Source organism: Rutilus rutilus (genome assembly GCF_951802725.1).
Source record: "Rutilus rutilus genome assembly, chromosome: 18".
Taxonomy (NCBI): domain Eukaryota; kingdom Metazoa; phylum Chordata; class Actinopteri; order Cypriniformes; family Leuciscidae; genus Rutilus; species Rutilus rutilus.
Window position 1 is genome coordinate 12,454,548 of NC_140231.1, and position 20,201 is coordinate 12,474,748.

At 36.9% G+C, this 20,201-nt stretch overlaps 1 protein-coding gene across 4 annotated transcripts in view; it reads left to right on the top strand.

Moving 5' to 3' along the window:
* Positions 1–1,629: 1,629 nt before the first annotated feature.
* The window catches only part of clint1b (clathrin interactor 1b), a 41,080-nt gene continuing 22,508 nt past the window's right edge, over positions 1,630–20,201 (top strand). For all 4 annotated transcript variants that reach the window (XM_084387454.1, XM_084387453.1, XM_084387455.1 and 1 more), the window contains exons 1-2: positions 1,630–1,814; positions 18,878–18,982. In XM_084387454.1, coding sequence (XP_084243580.1) covers positions 1,774–1,814; positions 18,878–18,982 — 146 coding nt within the window. In that variant the 5' untranslated portion in view covers positions 1,630–1,773. The remainder of the gene's footprint in view (positions 1,815–18,877; positions 18,983–20,201) is intronic.

The following is a 20,201-nucleotide window of genomic DNA, read 5'->3' on the forward strand; positions in this document are numbered from 1 at the left end:
AATTTGTAAAAAAAAAAATGTTGTCTATACGTCTTATAACTTCTCAAAACTTTTTACATACTGAGAAGTAATTCTGAGCAAATATGCCTATTTTCATGAATTTATGATGCTCAGGAGGCTAACAGCAAATTCAGAATTTCAACTGAAAGATAAAGGCTGTCATATTAAAGTTGTCCACATAATAAGGAATCTTTTAAGCCTAATGTTTTTTTTTATTTTTTTTATCAGTTTCCATCCCTTTGAATGGAAATAGATCTAGATCATTTGTATATGGTGTACTGACAGACTAGTTTTATATAATTAGTGTAAGTGTAAATATAAATCTGTGAAATGCTTATAGATCCTTAAATGTTTAACTTTTTTAATAAAAATAAAACACATTTTCAAGTTGCCAGACATGATTAAAAATATGGCTTTACACTTAAATAAAGAGACAATTTTTTTCACTATAATTATTATTTTTTAAATCTATAAAGACCATTATTTTTGTTGTGGTATGAATTATAAAATAAACACTTATGTGTTAAACTGCAAGCATAAGGTTAGAAAGCAATACATATAGCCTACACTAGAAAACCATAATAAAAATGAAAAGGGCCTTGATATAAATACTTCAGATAAATAATGTTTTGAGCAGCAAATGAGCTGAAAATCTTCACATTCATTTGAAATTGTCCTGTCCATGCATTTCATCTAAACTTAAATATGAATCCACACATATTTTGATCAAACGCTATCTTTCAGTGAATATTCAAAATGGACTTTGCTATAAAAACCACATCACATCATGGGCCATTGGTGCTTGGACCCCGATGATTGCCACTTTTATAATATAGCCATGATGGCTATATTATTAATCTTCTTTTCTTTTAGATGCAGCATTTACACTGTATTGGCAAAATCATATGGTTTGGTATTGAAATGGTATTGCGTGTATTATTAAATGGTATTATTAACTTTTTTTTATAGACATTTAAAGTATTCTTATGTGGAGAAACCTTGTATTTATTTGACAATAATAAAGGCTTAAGTCTAGGTTTTCTAATACAAACGCTGATGAGTGACATCATTTGACATCTTTCTTTCTTCTGATATAATATTTTTAAGGTACACTGTAAAAAAATAAATATGCTGCTTTAAATTCAAGTACAATCAACTTGGATGTTTATATCATTTTAACTTACATTAAACTGACTTTAAAATTAGTTGAATTTTGTATAACAAAAAAGTTGAAAATTGCTAAACTTATTTTGATGAGATAAAGCAACATGTTGTCATACTTGTTGACCATATAATTTTTACAGTGTACAGAGCTCAATAATTCAGTTGGGTTACCACTATAAAGTGTAGCCACGCTATGATGCTAACCTGGTTAGTTCGATTTAAAATCTTTAATGTCTTAAGAAATAAAGAATATGCCTGATCTGTATCTGCAAAATATATAAACTAACCTGGAGGAACCTAGCATAAAAATCTAAAACTGCATTTCATGACCCCTTTCGGTGATTAACAAAACGTTTCTCGAAAAACTACATTTCCCATGATGACCACATACGACGTCATGCCCGCGTCCTCTCCATCCTGACGCACAATACGCGTCACCGTAGTAACTGTCCGCTCCGCTGCGCTGCTGCTGTGTCGATTAGCGCTGGAGAGGCGGAAGGGGCTGAGGGATTCTGTTATTATCGGTAACAGATATCCGAGTCCACCTGTGTTTTAGTGCGGACTGGACGACGAGATATTGAGGCGGAGAGCCCCTGCTAAAGCGCCGAGATGTTGAATATGTGGAAAGTCAGGGAGTTGGTGGATAAAGCGTGAGTATGCCCGGGCTTTTGCTTTCTAAAGATCTTGTGTGTCGATGCAGAGGCCCGTTACTTATGAAGGTGCGGATCCCGTGACGTCACACCCTCAGCTGATCACGAGCACCACACGGTTAATATAACAGGATGATCTCTCTTATTTCACAATTCTAAACCTATTTATGACCCCTTCCCGTTGAAGCGTGTTCATCTATTAAATCTACACAATCCACACGCTTGTCTTTCCCTCTTCTCTGGGCTGTGTTTCAAACCCTAGTGAGCTGCCTAACGTTACTTAGGCATCATCTTTGGGCATGACAGGAGCGTGCAGCATTTTGGAGCATAATATGCGCGTTTTACCTTCATATAACGCTTTACAATGTTGACTAGGTAGACAGGCCACTACTTTATCAGATACATTCTTCTTATCTGTACATTTTTCTTGCCAACAGTGGTATACCGCTAAAACATCTCTTTAGTCAGCAGCAAATGAGCTTGAACGGTCTCTGACGGCATATGTCCAACTGTCATATCTGTTTTATTTGTGTGTATAATGATGGAGTTTGTGTTGTTTAAATGTTATCAATTTAGACGGTTCGCAGGCCCGTTATTCATGCTAGCTAATTAGCCTATTAGCTTAGCTAAAGGCACCATGCTAATTTCATGTGGTGAATGGATAACGGTATCGCTCAACCTTAACATCACAACACACTTTTGTATTTTGTTGTTGTTGTTGTATTTTTAATAACAAACTTGACGATTCAGCTGTCAACCCTTAAATACAACGCCGAATGACCTTAGTAGTACATACCTGCGGGCCTTGTTTTGATCCGTCAGTGCTCTTCACCTGAAAATGAGTTTCAATTCAATCTTTCAGATGATTTATTCTGTAAGTGGTCACTCTTTATGGTGCAAATTGATGAGAAACATCATAATTAGTCAATATTAGCCCAGCTTAGCCCAATGAAAAACTGCATGGCTTTTCTCAAGTTTTGAAAAAGTTAGTGCATGCATGTGCTTTATTGATGGTCACAAGTTCTCACAACTAAAACTAGATTGACTGAGAGAAATTATTTGTCTGTATGACATAATAGAAAGTTTCCAACAATAATCTTATATATATATATATATATATAAACCATCCTGTTGCTTGACTAACCAGCAAAAGGATGCTTTACTTAGTCTGCAAAATAGCTACCAATGTGATAATCTCAAAACACTGGTGTACATTTTTCCTAAATGACTTAACAGAAATTACTATTTATCTGCTGGTAACATCATTATATAATTCAAAGACCAAACAACAGCTGTATCTTAAACGTACAGTATGTCATTTTTTTCGCCGCTAGGGGTCGAACCTCTTACAATAACAAAGGCGTAGTTTGATGACGCAACATTTGCTAAGAATAATGGATCTTGTCGTCAACGTCAGGCCGACCGATTTAATAATGTTTATGGATGAGTAAATACATCGATGTTTTTATCATGACTGTGATATGAAGCAGGTCGGGATTGCTAAGAGACAGCTATCAGCTCCACACGCGACGCGAGTCCCGCGGATATAAAAGGAATATGGACATTTTATTCTACCGAGCTACACGCAAGTGCAGAATTACTACTCACTGGTCAGTTTATTAGACAAATTAAACTTGTGAGGTAACGCAGCGCTGTTTCACTTGGTCTAACATTACACTATCACACTAAACTGCATTTGAATGTGTTGAAATTTATGTTATTCTATGTGTTAGTTTGTCTGTATGAGACTAGCAGTAAGCTAGATCAACATTAGAATAACATACAGATCATATTCTAACATTTTATCATTGTTGAACTATATAACATTGATTAGTTTTATGTAAATGTGCTCACCTGTTTAATAAAGTACATGTAGGAGCGGTCGAAGTCTCGGACGTGGAGCTCTCGGCATCTCGAAAACACCGCGCTGATATTGATTCTCGTTTTAGTCCAAAGTCTGCTTGCCATGGTCCATAAGGCCATCCTTAAAAATATTCTTGTTTGCCGTAACCCGACCGACCCTGTCAATTTAGTACCGACCCAATTATTTATTTTTTTTCCCTTTCAGTCCGACCGACTTGCCGGTTGTAAACTTGCGTTAAGACCGACCGATTTTTTTTTAACTCTTCAAACAACTAATACAAATGCAATAAAATAATATTAGTTAAGTATTGTGAATATAAATTGCCTAGACCTACATACAAACATAAGCTACGTTCTTTCTTTTAAATAAAAACCCGTGGCGCGTCATCTATGATTATGTTTACACCATTGGTTAACCGTTAACGCATGTCACACTAATGCCTGCAAGCTAAGTTTGCTTCGTTTCATTCACTGTCAATGGTTCGCGCTTGGTAATGATGGCTGTGGCTTTACTCTAAAGATTATTTCATTTTTATATGTTGTTGAATATGGTTTATTAAAAAATAAACATGCGAGAGCGTGTTATAGGCTATATGTCATGTTTTAGTCAGATATGACGACGCTACTGCAACACGCATTGCCGCAGATGAGAAGCTGAGCATCAACGTGCAAACTATCGCAAATCAAAGTGAAAGTAAGTCGCTGACGCTTAACACACAATCATCATCATTAAATGTAAAGAAACGAAATGATCTTACCAGGGCTGTTTCCGCTTTCTCTTATTGCGGGCTTTGATTCAGAAATTTTAGCTGATGATCAATAAAATAATGTAGTCATAACTGTTGCTTTCGGTGACGTGCACTCCATTAAATCTACATATAGCGGTAATTGAAGATCGGATTTATATCCGCAAAAAAACAACACACATTTAGCCTATGTAACCAGGTGTAAATGGAATCGTTTTGATAAATCAGATTGCAATCCGATCTGAGAAAACGCATGAAGTGGCCTGGTGTAAACAGCCCTTAGACATAGGTGAAAAATGTCATCCCACCCCCCCACCGACCCTGATTTTTTTTTTTTTTTAAATGAAAAAATATATACTTTTTTATATTATTTTTTTTATATATAAAAAAATATAGACCGACCTACCGACCCTTTTTTTCTTTTTTTTTGCTGTTACTGCAAACCAAAATATTTTTAAGGATGGCCTAATGTTTGAACGAAACAACAACAGCGTGCAGATAGACATTGCGAACTACACAGTTGTCCACGTCTGTTGCCTTGGTTACTATCAGAGGGCTCTGGTTGCTATGGCAGTACGAGCGGAAACCAGGGACAACGCAGATATGACGCCATTGACGGCGACAAAACGGAAATAAAGAAACGGGACGTGTCTTCGAATTAAATTACAAATTTCTCCTGGTTTGAAAGTTGTTGGAAACAGTCGGGATAATGTAAGTACACAACTAAAAAAATATATATAACATAGATATAGTGATTTTTGCTATTTTTAAAGCAAAAAAGTTACATATTGTGCCTTTAAAGTTTCATACTGTTTCTATTAACATGGTCTATTGGTGAATTGCTGTGGGGGTCTCAAACAAGTTGAAAAAACAGATAAAATGGCCTCTGAAAGTCTATCTCAATATTTTTGTTGTGACATTCCCATGACCTACCCAGAAACAATGAATTGATTGTATTAAGTCCAAAGGTAAAACTGCAATAGTTGGTGAAAACTAACCCATGGGAATTACATTTTAACTCATGTTTAAGAATACATTTCCTAATCCAAGGTATCAAGGAACATTTTAACTGTTGAACTTAGGCCTACTGTTTTCATTTTTGTCAGTTTGCCCCATTTAGTGGAGCATTGCGGTTTCTAAATTGATAAAACCGGCTGATAAAAATCTGCGTCCGATACATCTGTGCATCTCTAATGTAATGCTTTCTGTAAGAACTGCTTAAATAGTTATCCTACTCATCATTTTTCTGACTCCCTGTTCTTCTGGGTGTCTGTTGCACAAACAAGCCCCGCAGTCAAGTTTCTGTAATGTAATGGATGCCAGAGCTGAAGGGATATTTTAAGCATGCATGAATTCAGCTGAAAGGAGGTGGATATTGATATAGTTGGCCTTTTCATTGTCATTCGTTGTGTAATGTTGGGTTTGACTTCTTTGTATGTCCTTGCAGTGGTACCACATTGATAAATAAATTGGTACAGGTGCAGGCAGCTTTTGTTAAATAGTGTGTAATTGTTTGAGGCGAAACAAAATGTTGCGGTTTAGCATAGTGTTTTTTCTTCTTTTTTTATGGCTGGATAAATGGAATGTGCTGCTAGCTAATCAACAGTTTACTTTTTTACTCTAAAATAGGGCTGCACAATATATCGCAATTATCGAAATATCGCAAATGTATATATTAGGGCTGGGCGATATATGGCTCAGCTTGTCAGTGAACTACGGCTCTGATCAATTTAAAGGTGAACTAAGTAACTTTTTTTACCTTAACTGAACAGCTTCGGAGTCATTGGAATGGTTATAATACTTATTTCGGGTTGAATGGTGGTCGTTTCGCACCCCCCTGGTCCCCGTGAGCGGAAAATACGCACTTGCAACTTTGGGGAAGGAAGTATCGCGTGATATCAGGTCTCGCGATGTAAACAATTGCTTTACGGCCAAAAGAAATCTGCTAAAATGCTGTCATTATTGCGCTCCCTCACGCTGTCCGAACCCGAATGAAGAAGACGTTTTAAAGAATGTCCCATCTGCTTTGATGTCGTTGATCTACTAGCCTCTGGTGTCTGAGAATAGCCAACGAGTTTTTACAACAGTGTTGTCAAATATCTATTCCGAAGCTGTGGGGGGAGCTCTAGAGAGAAACCTGCGAGCAAAAAGCGAGAATACAGCGTAGAAATCCCGAAGCTGCTGAGTGCAGCTTTAAAGCTGTATTTCATCTCTCCCTTATTGCATTTATTTGTGCTGTTGTTTAAAATTTGTTTATTGTTCTGATTTAATTTTTTACTAAAATATCATTTTAAAACTTTTCTTTTTTGACTTTATAACACGCAATTGCGACTTTATATCACGCAATTGCAACTTTATATCACGCAATTCTGACTTTTTTCTCACAATTTCGAGTTGATTTCTCGTAATTGTGACTTTATATTAGCCTGGAAATCCAGACCTAAATCTAAAAGATTAATGGTCTGGCGTCGACTAATGAAAATCGGCCAGCTCAAGGGGCGGCACCAAGCATGCATTTGAAAATCTCACTGCATGCAGTTGGATAACACTACTACGACCAATCACAACAATAAACCCCATACGCTTAGCTACCAGCGGAGCTAACTGGTAGATTAGACTCTTACCGTATGTAAATGCCGCTCCATCTGAAAGCAGGTGATGGCGATTTATCAAGGAACCGGCTTTACTGACGAGATGCGCATAACGATGTCATGCGATATATTGCCTAGCCCTAGTATATATCGCGATATATATATCGCAATAACTGAAGAAAAGACAAAGAGAAAATTACTCACTGCTCTTGGCTGAATAACTTTTGTAGCTTTAATAAGAATCAGTATATATTTCATTCATACAGTGAAAACTAAACAGTGTTTTATTTTTACATTTGATTATTCAGTCTCTGTTGTTAAATAAACCTAATGCAGGTCTGAAACCCTAAACCCCGTGGTTTACACTGATGTTAAAATAACACTTCTTATGCTACAGTAAAACACTGCTGTTCACTTTCAGAAGGTGTAGGGATGTTTTATAGTCACAAAAAGAATGTGAAACATATTTAAATATATTTGACAGATAATTTAAGTTTATTTTACACACTTTAAACATTATCGTATCGCATATTTAATGAGTTCTATCGCATATCGCATTTTTCTTCAATATCGTGCAGCCCTACTCTAAAAGCTTTTGGATGTACTCTAACTCCTCTGGACAGGACATTCACTCTTAAATGTGTTTTTATCAATTACAGTCTGACACAAATACACATTCAATTCTCAGCATTGCTGCAAATTATTGTGAAATTTATTAAAAAGTCTAATATTAATATAACTTATGAAAAATAAAAAATAAAACATTTTAAAGTCTTTAGGACCAGAATTTTCATTTTGGTGCATCACTAATGGTTACACTTGAAATTGTTACAAAATAAATGTGTATGATCTTGTAGATGCTATAAAAATTACAAATGGCCCTTTTTGTTGGAACAAGAAAACAAATGTCCTCAGAGATGTTACCCACCACGGCTGATTTTCACCCGCGTTTGGTTGGTTGACAGGTGTTACTTTCAAACCCTGAGCTCTTTTACAGTCAGTTTTCGCAAAGGCAAGTTGTATTGACTACTTTGCCAAAATTTAGTTTGAGTCTCTTAGACTTTCATCTGTCTTTTAATATCCCAGAATTAGGAAAAAGAAGTATGAAAATTCGTAAATCAATCAAAAATGTTGACATTTGTTGAAAGTACTTAGTTTTGATTTAGTATGACAGGATTCATGTGACAGGAAAATGTAGTAGTCCTTTACTTTTGTAAAATGGATATTTATTGAAAAATCTGCATTAATAATTTTTTTTCTAAGAAGCACCTGTAGTTTAAAGCTTGTTTCCGCCACAGAATAAAAAAAAAAAAGATTATTGTGACTTTATCTCACTATTTCCACGACTTTTTTTCTTGCAATTGCGAGTTTACATCTCGCAATTCTGACTTTTTATCTTAGAATTGCATGATATAAAGTTACCCTGGTAATCCAGAGTTCTCGTGAGAGCACAAGTTGAATTTGCTCAGCGAGTTACTCTGGTGTCGAATAATTAGGCCTGTCACGATAACAAATTTTGCTGGACGATAAATTGTCCAAGAAATTATCGCGATAAACGATAATATTGTCGTTCTGAGACCATTTTCATTTAATATAATTATAATGGCATAATAATGCAGGTACACCTTTTCAACGATCTATAAACTTTTATTTCTAAAGAATATTAAACATTGAAAACGGAAAACATTTTAAATATCCCAAAAAATGAACAAAACAACCAAAAACAATAAAAGCAATGGACTCTCAGTGTCTGTTAACAAAATAAATGTCTGTTAATAAATAAAATGGATGTAAACAAAATTGCACTTCAAAAAATATTAAACATAAGGCTTTAGACATTAGGCATAAATAGTGATACATACATTCCATAACAGGCAAATCTGACAGTTAGGACCTTTGTAAACAAAAAAACAAAAAGCCTCAACAAGCCATATCGCGCAATTTTGCACTGTTACTCCTGTTACTTTGTCCTCCTGTTACTTTGTCAAGTGATTGTGTACTGTCGGGAAGACGGAGACGCGCTTTATTACGTGTATGCTACGCACTGAAAATACTTGGTTAGGATTAGGGGTGAGGAGTGCGTGCGTATTACACGCCATAAAGAGCGTATCATATGCACGCAAAAACTATTTTTGGCGTATAAATGGCACGAGAAATAACATTCGTGGTATAGATACGCATTTTCATGTGATCGGGCTCGCTGTCGCAACTCACAACTAGCGTCTTCTCTCTCTTCCGGCAGTCGCCGCAAACAGTCCCGCCGGCGCTTTCCCGCACAAAGACCATGTGACTGACAAGCGCCGCGGCGCCGCTTCCCCACACAAAGACCATGCAACTGACAAGAGGGTTCACTCCTCCTATACGCTAAAGAACCGAGAGTGGTCATCCAGTCTCTTTGGTAGAGACTGAGAGAGAGAGACGAGGAAAACAAACAAGCATGCAAATGGAATTATCGCGGCCGGAAAAATGATCGAGCTCATTTTTTTTTATCGTGCGATTAATTGACTTATCGACTATCGCGACAGGCCTACGAATAATGATGCTCATTAAATATGCCCCTCGATCTGAGCTGCACCAATCACATCGGGTTATCTGATATAGGCGGGCCAGAGGCGAGCTAAACAGATGACGACAGCGCTGTGACGTGGAAGTCATTAGTAAACATTGCAAGATGGCTATGAATGAACACCAGTTGTTTGAAACGGCTTTGGTCGCTACAATGAACGAGTTAGACTTGGCTTTTTATCTAAAACAGGAACAGAAGACGGCGCTCGAATCGTTCCTTTGCAAGTAGGGCGTTTTTGCTGTTTTGCCGACCGGATACGGTAAGAGTCTAATCTACCAGTTAGCTCTGCTGGTAGCTAAGCGTATGGGGTTTATTGTTGTGATTGGTCGTAGTAGTGTTATCCAACTGCATGCAGTGAGATTTTCAAATGCATGCTTGGTGCCGCCCCTCGAGCTGGCCGATTTTCATTAGTCGACGCCAGACCATTAATCTTTTAGATTTAGGTCTGGATTTCCAGGCTAATATAAAGTCACAATTACGAGAAATCAACTCGAAATTGTGAGACAAAAGTCAGAATTGCATGATATAAAGTCGCAATTGCGTGTTAAGAAGTCAAAAAATGATATTTTCGTAAAAAGTCTATTAAATCAGAACAATAAACAAATTTTAAACAATAGAGATGAAATACAGCTTTACGTTTTTCAGGTGGTTATACTGTATATTCAGGTAAGAAATACTATAGAAATTAAAGCAATCAAATGTAAAATACACTGGATAGTTCTCATTGTAAAAATGAAATGCAGATTAATGCTTGCAATTAGTTAAAAAATGTACAGTTAAGAGCAGAGAGTGATTTTTCTCTGTCTTTTGTTCTTTGATTAACATGACAAGAGAGCAGCAGGAATATTAGACTGCTGTCACTTTAAGAGCTTATGCACGGATCCAATATTATACTATAACACAACTTATATTTCTCAACTAATTTGGTTCCAAAACTAACTGAATACTGACTGGCAAAAACTGGCATTTTGACAATTTTGTGTGTATTTGAACTTTTAAGCGCAGTAAGCCACTCAATTTGGTACTTTCGACTCACAAGACAGAGAGGCGGCTTGTACTCTTCCCTTATATAGATCAGTAGTGCGATTATTGCCTGTACCGCTGGCAACAAAACCGTCCATGAATTGGGAAGACGTGAGACTGACCAGCCGGTTACTGATCATGCAGAAAAATGTCCGATTCCGGTCTCCGGTCGGTCGATCAGTGCATCTCTGTCGGCAAGTGTATTATGTCTAATGATTTAAATGTCGTGCAGTGTATTCCAGCCTTAAGTTGCATGGTATGAACATGTTGCTTAGGGAGTCCCTTTGTGTCCCTCTGTTATGGGACTCCAGAGACTGAATTAAAAAATATATATTTTTGGCAAAATGGAGATGATCCGTTGTTTGGCAGCTGGGAGATGGTTTGGAGTGGTGCATAACCTCAATGACTTGTTTTGGTAATCCACCAACATTTCAACAACCTACAGATGAGAATCATAAATTAGGCTTAAATCCACCCCAAACTAAATTTTCCAGCATATTTCCAACAGAAAGAGAGAAATGCCATGTTAATTTTCCTTTTACATGCCAAGTCATGACACACTGCATGGACCTGATTATGATAACTAACAGTACATTACATGATTAGATATTGCAATATTAATATTATTCCATCTTCATTGTTCTTATATTGTGTTCACTGCGCTGTCTAAGAAGTTAGAGTTAGCAGACACCTAAACGGGCAACAAGCTTGCGGTTTGTGCCTGGCACACGCTACAGTGGAAACCATTCTTGTTGAGAAAGGACTTTTTCCAAACCCTATTTTAAAGTTATTTGCTCTACAAGATTGTTTACAGAAGTAATCTTCAAATTAATGTTAGCATCAGCACTTCCAGGAAAGTTAAAGTTGAGCCAAAGGTGTGAGATTGGTTTCTTATTTGCACTTGCCCAGTATATTTCATCATCATCACATATGGTTTTGTTTCTTTGTGTAACTTTTAATAATAGAATAGTCTAATAGCAATTTTACTGTACTATTCTACTAAATGTGATTTTGAAATAGCTTGTTGCAGGTAGATCAGATGTCAGGTTATGTGAGAATAACATTGCTTGCAGTGGCTTTTGTGGTCAGAATGTGAATGTCCAGCTTGTCTGCTTTAAATGTGTTCTGAATACTAAAATATTCTTCATTGATGTGACTGTCACTGGAAACTTTTAGTACATAATCAATAGCAGCTGGAAATTTCCATGGAATTATAAGTGAGATTGATCAACAAATAGTCTCCCTTTATGCTAACCAATTTGGTCAAATAAGGTATTGTAAATATTTGAGACCAATCTTGATGCTGATCTGTGTGAGTTGAACAAAAGTTCAGTTGAATCACTTGCATTGACCGAGAACGTTTATAGCAAGCGTTGTGAACCTGATCTAAACCGGCTTGGATTTGTTTGGTTTGGTCTAAACCTACTCTGAATCTTAAAGTTTGTTCAACTAGCTTCCTGTAACGGGCCGCTGAGCTTTATTTATACATGTATTTGTTTGCTGTTGAATGAAGAATCCAGTGGTAGCCTCAACTCAGAGTCACCCGTCTCCATAATTCACATCTCTTGGGACTTCTTTCCCTAACTTTCCCTTGTCCGGGTATCACGCTTTTCATCTCTTAGCTGGCGCTTTCGTTCCCTCTCCATCATACTTATTATAAACCGCCAGCATCCTCATCTCCATCGTAAAGCTTTATCCAGACCTTTGCTTCCCTCAGAAGCTCTAGGTAGTCTTTTTAGTCTGAGGTGGCGGAGCAGGAAAGCTGAAACCACTCAGAGAGCTTTCATGTTAGGCGTCTTGAGTTTGTTTTGGGTTTTTTTTTTTTTTTTTTGCAGGCCATAGTGAATGTGCAAGTACACCCATTCATTTCTAGCGAAGAACAGCAAAGGAGGGAATAAAAGAAGTGGAGAGTAAATCTCGGCAGGCCCATAGAACAAAGAGGCTGCGGATGCAAAGGATGGCAAGACGCCCCTACGCCTGTCTGTGCCCCCTTCTCTTTGTGCGAAAGAAAGCCTGCCTCTTCTGCTTTTGTCTTTCCTGCATATTGAATATTCCAGTAAAATATGTGCAGCACAGTACACAGCACCGTACGTGTGTCTGGAATGTATTCATGTGTGTGTGTGTGACTGCTCTACAGGCCGCTTGCCTGCATAAACCCACATCATTCATTATTCAGTTGCCTGAGATTTTCCTTGTAATCTTACGCCAACTTTGCAGCGTTCTCTCTACATGTTTGAGTCGCATTGATTGCCATTCCCACTCTCGTGAACTCTTACTTGTCATTGAAGCAACCGATTTGTGGTCACACTGGTAAATTTGCTTCTTGTGTGCCTGATTGGTGATTTGGATTTGAACATTTGCATTTATTAGGTTGTACTTTTTTAATTATTTATTTATTTACAAAAGTCTCTTAAAAAGTCTGATAATTTGACCATTTATGACCAGAAATGTTATGTTGTAAAATGTGGTGCTACACCCACAAAACTTTTGTTGGAAAATATATTTTACATCTTTTTGTTGAAAATAAATAATGATCACTCCAATGTATATTGTATGTCTATGGCGAGTCACGCAGGTACTGGGCTACTCCGCTGCGGTGCCGACCCGACCCGACCCGACCCGTCTAAAATAGTCCCAATATAAACGCTTATTATAGTGTACCGTAGTGATTCAGGATAAGACAAAAACAAAGTTTGGAAAATGGATTCATGTCGTACTTGCTCATTATTATATACATTTTGTACATTTTGAACCGTTACGGACTGCAAAATTATTATTATTTTTTTTTACTTTGGCACATGCCCTTTCATTGACCCTTGTGCTACAGTATCAAACAAATTATTCCTTTGCAGAACAGCGGATTTTTACCATAATTGTGCATGTTCATTGTACCATATTTGTTAGGCTATTTCTGCATCATGACCGTTACAGTTCAGATGTGTAATATTAAAGTGCAGTGAATAATAACAATAATAAACAAAACAAAATCACAAAAATGTATCACTGGATCTAGTTGCCTGTAGAAAACAAGATGTGAGAACCAAAGAACTTAAGTAGCATCATCTCGCCTTTAAATTGCAGTTACCTAAACTCTAGCAATAAAAAAAAACTGTTAGATGACCTACTTGTTCGTTAATTGTGCTTTAGAAAAGGATATAAATACAAAGGATAAAACGTATGGGTTGTTTTAGAAATAGAATCACAATATAAAGATTAATAGGTCTTATTTATAAAATATGAGCAGAGAGAGTTTGTAAATTGTACATAAAAACATTCGTATGGATTGGATTAAATGACAATTTACATGCTAATGGATTCCTGAACGATTTACTTATTATGCTCGTGTTTTATTAATAAGACCCAAAGATTGTATCCACACGCACAAATACATGATGTAATGAAGCTGGAAGAAGAATTTAAGTGTGGCTTTTTATGGAATAGTGCTGGTTAAGCAACTTAACATTCTTCCTTGCCAGCTGCCACACAGTTAGATCCATCTTTCAGTCATCAAGACCATATGTGCAGCATTTGCCTCCATCTGAATAGTCTGAATTACTTGAGGAATTTTGAGGTTTTGTTTTTGAAAGTGTTTACAGATTGAATTTGCTCTTCCATTAAGTCAAACTGGTCCATTGGAACGACCACGCCACCCACAAATCCTGAAAGTGACGCAGCTGAGCGGGATTGATTTCCTTGCTGCCAGTTTTTGCTGAAGTCATTGATTTGGATCAGATGTGATTTTGGCTCTCTGACTCTTCGAATGATCGTGAATCAGCTACGTTGTATTTCCAGACCACCTGCTTCCACGTTCCAGCGAGATGCATGTTGCCCACCTGCTCATCATCCAGCACCACTTGACTGTCTTTAATAACTTCCAGAAGTTCACTTCCACTCTCCCACCCTCTTTACCCTTTGGGACTGTCAGAGTGAGGCGGGAAAAAGCCACGTTTTCACATTAGTAATGATTATGGAAAGTGTTTGCAGCTGTTTTGAGAGTTCGCATTTTAAACCTCTGCTGAGTGCCACCTCTGCAGTGGTTATGTGGTTCTGATTTCAAGTATGTTATTATCAAATGATGTGGAATTGATCTTTTATTTACAGGCTGTGTCCATGTTGATTGTCTGTATTAGTAGGATGCACTGGATAGTCTGGCCTTAAGGTCGTGCTACGCTAAGCTTACAGTCGGCCATTGTTGAGCGTCTGTGGACCTATTTTTTGCCGTTCTGCTCCGTTGACTCTAGTCGGCTCTTGGAACTGTAATAACAACAACATATTTGCATACTAACAGTTGATTGGACAACTACTCTCACATGAAATGCATCAAACCATATTATAGATGCGTCTTCAGATTTGGGATTAACCGCGGTGCACGTACATGCTGAAATGCAAGTAGAGAATGGTACCTACATGTACCGGCCATAAATATTTTTTAACAGCCATGAAACAGATTAATCCTTATTAAAGTTACAAAAGTTATTCAGTCTAGAGCAGTGAGTAATTTTTCTTTGTCTTTTGTTGTTTGATTGAAATTAAATACATAGACAACAGCAGGATTATCAGGCTGCTGTCACTTTAAGAGCTAATGCGCGGATCCAATATACTGATACATGCGTTTGCTTTCTCAACTCTTTATGTTCACTCAAGACATAACCGACTCTGTATTTGAGGATACTTGCCAAGACAGGCAATTTTACATAATTTAGTTTGAATATGTCTGTTCAAGCACAAGAAGACGTGAAAGAGAGCTCAATTCAGTATCGCGCGCAGTCTGAATATGCGGATTTCTGGGCACATGCTTCGGATGTTTGAGCACAGAAAACTGCCCACACAGCACACGAGTAGCAAATTGAATTCCCTTTCGCGTCTTCTGACTCTTGAATATTTAAATTGGCTAGGCTTAAACTTTTGTGACGATGCAGCACTGGCCCGTCAACTGTCCCGAGCCGTTGTTCATGTTCTCACAATATTGCATTGTTAGAATTCATAATGTAACCGGCCAACTGGTGATTGGCACCATTTCATATACTCGCCAACTAGGGCTGGGCGATATGGCCCAAAAAAAATATCACGATAATTTTTTTTTATATCAGTCGATATCGATAATTATCACGATAAAAGTCAAATCTTTATTTCTTTCAAGTTTAAAGGCAGATTTTTGCTCCTAAGTGAAAGTTGTAGAAACCAGAGCGTTAATTGTGGTTTTAAACTACTCTTTATTGTCAGTCAGAACATATCATGACAAACACTTGCCAAACAGGTGAACATTTCACAAATCTGAGGTAGAACATTCAAACATTTGTAATTTTTCCTTAACAAAATAAATATCTTTATTGGACAATTAATTTCTTAGTTTCTGCATGTGCTAATTTTTATTTGGTCAAATGTAATATTCTGACTGTTTGAGTTTTATTAAACTTAACCATTGGTCATCCAGTATCATGCATTTAGATCATGATAACCTCACTATCATGGCAAAATGTAACTTTATGGTTTCTATGGTATTTGTATGAAAAACAGTAGCCTAAATACATTATTAAATACTGTAATTATATTCCATTAGTCCTTTAATACATTGTCTACATTAATAATATAATACAATTCAATATGTATATCCCACATTTCATGGTGCAGTTAATATTACTAGGCTAACGTTACAGTAAATCCATGGTAAATGATGGGAATTTGTAGACGAAAAAGCCTTCTGACAGTATCGTTGCGCACAGTGTTTCTCCTGTTTGTCAGCGCTGTTTCATCTGCCTTTAAACTGGTTTAAATCACTGAGACATTTGTGTTCTTCGCTGAATTCCAGCGCTTCTAACTGGATCTCGTGACCGAGACCGATCAGAGTAAACGCATCGCCTCTAGTGAGCTCGCGCTGCGCTGCCGGTTGGACTTTGAGCCGAGCGGATAAATGGTCCGTGTGGCGCTCTGTTCAAATGAGTTTCGTTCCGCTTTTGGCGCATAAACATTATCAAACTCTTGATATCGTTTTATCGAGAAAAATTATATCGCGATAATTATCGTTATCGTTTTATCGCCCAGCCCTATCGCCAACACTGGTTTTTACTCTCATTTGGCACTTGGCGAGTGTTCATTTTAGGCCCTGGTTACACCCCTACAAACTACAGAGTATATAAAAAAGTACAGAAAAAAGAATGTGATTTGCATTCTTCTAAAGCCATATGATAGCTTTGGGAGTCATTATTCAAAACATTCAAATGTAAGAAGTCAGAACTAATGTTGTTAGATGTCAGTGATGACAAACCTGGCCGGACACATATGAGAAGCCTTGTTTGATGACATTTGAGAGCTATGGCAAAGAGGGTGATTTATATATCAGAAAACTTGACATCAGTTACTTTTACAATGTTTTATTGTATTTATTTTTTTGTAGCCAAGTCATCATCCATTTTTGCTGAGTTAAGAGCAGCTCGGACATTTTGTTTAACATCTATTCGTCGTCTGGTTAGGAATGACATGATGAGAAAAGGATGATCAGTTTGGAAGGATAAGTTTGTTTGAGTGAACTATTCCTGAAGTGTAGTTTAAACATTTTCCCAGGCTGTGGAAACTTTGTAAGTTGAGGAATGAATTTGCATTACACTGTGTCTTCCAAACCTGTTAAAGAGTAGTGTGTTTTTTTTTTCTTTTTTCACAAGTATCGTCCTAGGTTAATTGTCAATCTGGTCTTTGACCTGTGATCATCTAGAGTTAAAGGGATAGTTCACCCAAAAATGAAAATTCTGTCAGTAATTACTCACTCTCATGTTGTTCCAACCCCGTAAGACCTTCGTTCATCTTCGGAACACAAATTAAGATATTTTTGATTAAATCTGAGAGCCGTCTCACTCCTCCATAGGCTTCTAAGGGATTGAAACTTGCCGGCCCAGAAAAGTTATTAAAGACATCGCTAATATAGTCCAAGTGACTACAGTGGCTCAATCTTAAGTTTATCAAGCGACAAGAATACTTTTTGTGTGCAAAAAAACCCAGACTTTATTCCACTATTCATTTCCTTCTCTCTGGGCCTCGAGTGATTTCACGTAGTGTAACAGCGCAGCGCTTCTGTGTTGTACGTCACACGTAGGCTCACTATTGGCCGACGCTGGTCATGTGTGTGATGCGTGTGACGTACAACACAGAAGCGATGCATAGTTTTACTACGTTAACTCACTCGAGGCCCAGAGAGAAGGAAATGAATAGTGGAATATTCTTTTTTTTTTTCACAAAAAGTATTCTTGTCGCTTGATAAACTTAAGATTGAGCCACACTTGGACTATATTAACGATGTCTTTAATAGCTTTTCTGGGCCAGCAAGTTTAAATCCCTTAGAAGCCTATGGAGGAGTGATCCAGCTCTCAGATTTAATCAAAAATATCTTAATTTGTGGTCCGAAGATGAATGAAGGCATTACGGGGTTGGAACAACATGAGGGTGAGTAATTACTGACAGGATTTTTTATTTTTGGGTGAACTAACCCTTTAAAACTGCACATAAATTATATTTATTCCTCACTTTCTCCATTTGACTTAGAATGTCTATTAATCAAAACACAGGAGCAACTGTTCTGCACTTTTATTTCCAATTCCAAATAAAGGCACATCATTTCATTGTCACGTCCTCCTACGCTTCCTCACATCTAAAGTTTTGTGGAAAACAAGTTGACATGAGTATTAACAGTTAATGATGTGCCCTGCTCCCAATTTCCTCTTCCTTGTCATCTACCTTCCTCGTAACTAGTTATTATAAACCACAAAGATTGGTCTATAAGTTGGTCCATTGCTTGAATCTGTTGGTCGGGGGAACAAAATTATCTTTCGGACCTCTCTCGTTAGGCCAGACAAGTGTGTGCCCAGACAGATTTTATAAAATATTTGTTTGTAGAGAAGCTTTTTTGGACTTAGTTTCCTTCATATATCTTTGGCCAGCATAACTTCATCATTCAATCTCGTAGATTTTTCCTAGTATTTTTTCCCCATAGACTGGCAGGTTGATCTACAACAATGTCAACGAATTGGCTTAGTCACATAATTGCTCAGTAGATTTAACACTGAACAGACCTCTCGGTTCAGTTTTTCACACCGGGCTTCAACTGAACACATTTAAACCTTGGCAGTCTGTTCTCTTCTATCAGTCCAAAATATCAGTCAACCAAAATGGACCTGCTTGAGTTTTTTTTTTAACGCCTTCATGTGCAACAATATATTGACTTGTGTGTCTGTGTGTGGTTGTCTGGTGTTTATTTGTGGTTCTCTGTTTTTCGCCGTTTCCCAGCACCAATGTTGTGATGAACTACTCAGAGATAGAGTCCAAGGTTCGGGAAGCCACCAATGATGACCCCTGGGGCCCATCGGGTCAGCTCATGGGTGAGATTGCCAAGTAAGTGCTCGAACAACATGTTCTCCTCAGTCTTCAGGCATTCAGTGACTCTTCTCTGAATTACCGCAGAGCATTTGTGTAGGGCAATTACTGTAGAATTACATTGATCTCATCATTGATAACTGATGATTTCATTTGCATTGCATCATGGCATAGACTTGTAACTCATAGTTACGCAAGTTGATTCATTACCTCCTCATCTACGTTTTCTTTTTATCATTTATTTTATTTTATTTAGTGCCTTACATTAAATTTGTACAAAACAAGTGTACATTACATCATTACACTCTACATTAAAATCAGAAACAGGATGGATGGTTTGACAGTATTTGAATATGCCAAACTTTGTGATGGAAACCCTGTGTTAGTACTATCAAACATATTTGCTAGGAATAATAATAATAATAATAATTGAAATATGTGGGAAAATATACAAACATCTTTAAAGCTGTTCTGTTTTTGACAGGTTAAAATAACTCTCCAGATTATAATATAGTAGGGCTGCACAATATTGACGAAAATATGATATACGATAACTAGAATGCGATATTTGCTATGCAGTACGATTAAATAATGCTTTAAGTGTGTAAAATCTATATAATTTATATTTAAATATATTTAAAAACTGAGAATGTTACAACCAATATATGTTTCACATTCTTTCTGGGAAAATAATCACTACAACTTGAAAAAAAAAAAGTGACCAGCAGTGTTTTAGCATTACATAAAAGTAATGTCACAAATCTGACAATGTCATTTCAACGTCAATGTAAAACAAACAAACAAAAAACTATTTAAATACCAACAACTCTTTGCTCAACTCGGTGGTAATATATAGTTATATTAATCTGAAAACTTAACATCAAGAACATTCAGGTAAAAAAACACCCGAAACTAGAGGTGGATGATTAGTTATTTTTGTTAATTTACTGTATCTTTGTTATTAATAATATGAACAAAGAGGCAAAATACAAACAATAGGACAAATACAATTAAAAAAAAAATAAAGATAAGATACAAATGAAATAAACGGTTCTAAGTTTTTCAGGTTGGCCTACATTAGATCTCTTTTCTCAGTGCCATTCAATTGAGAAACAATACAGAAATGAAATAATCAAATGTACAAATAAAACTCTGCGTAGTCTTCCCATGAATTAAATATACATTGATTCATATTAAAGCTGCAAAAGTTATTCAGTCAAGAGCAGAGAGTTATTTT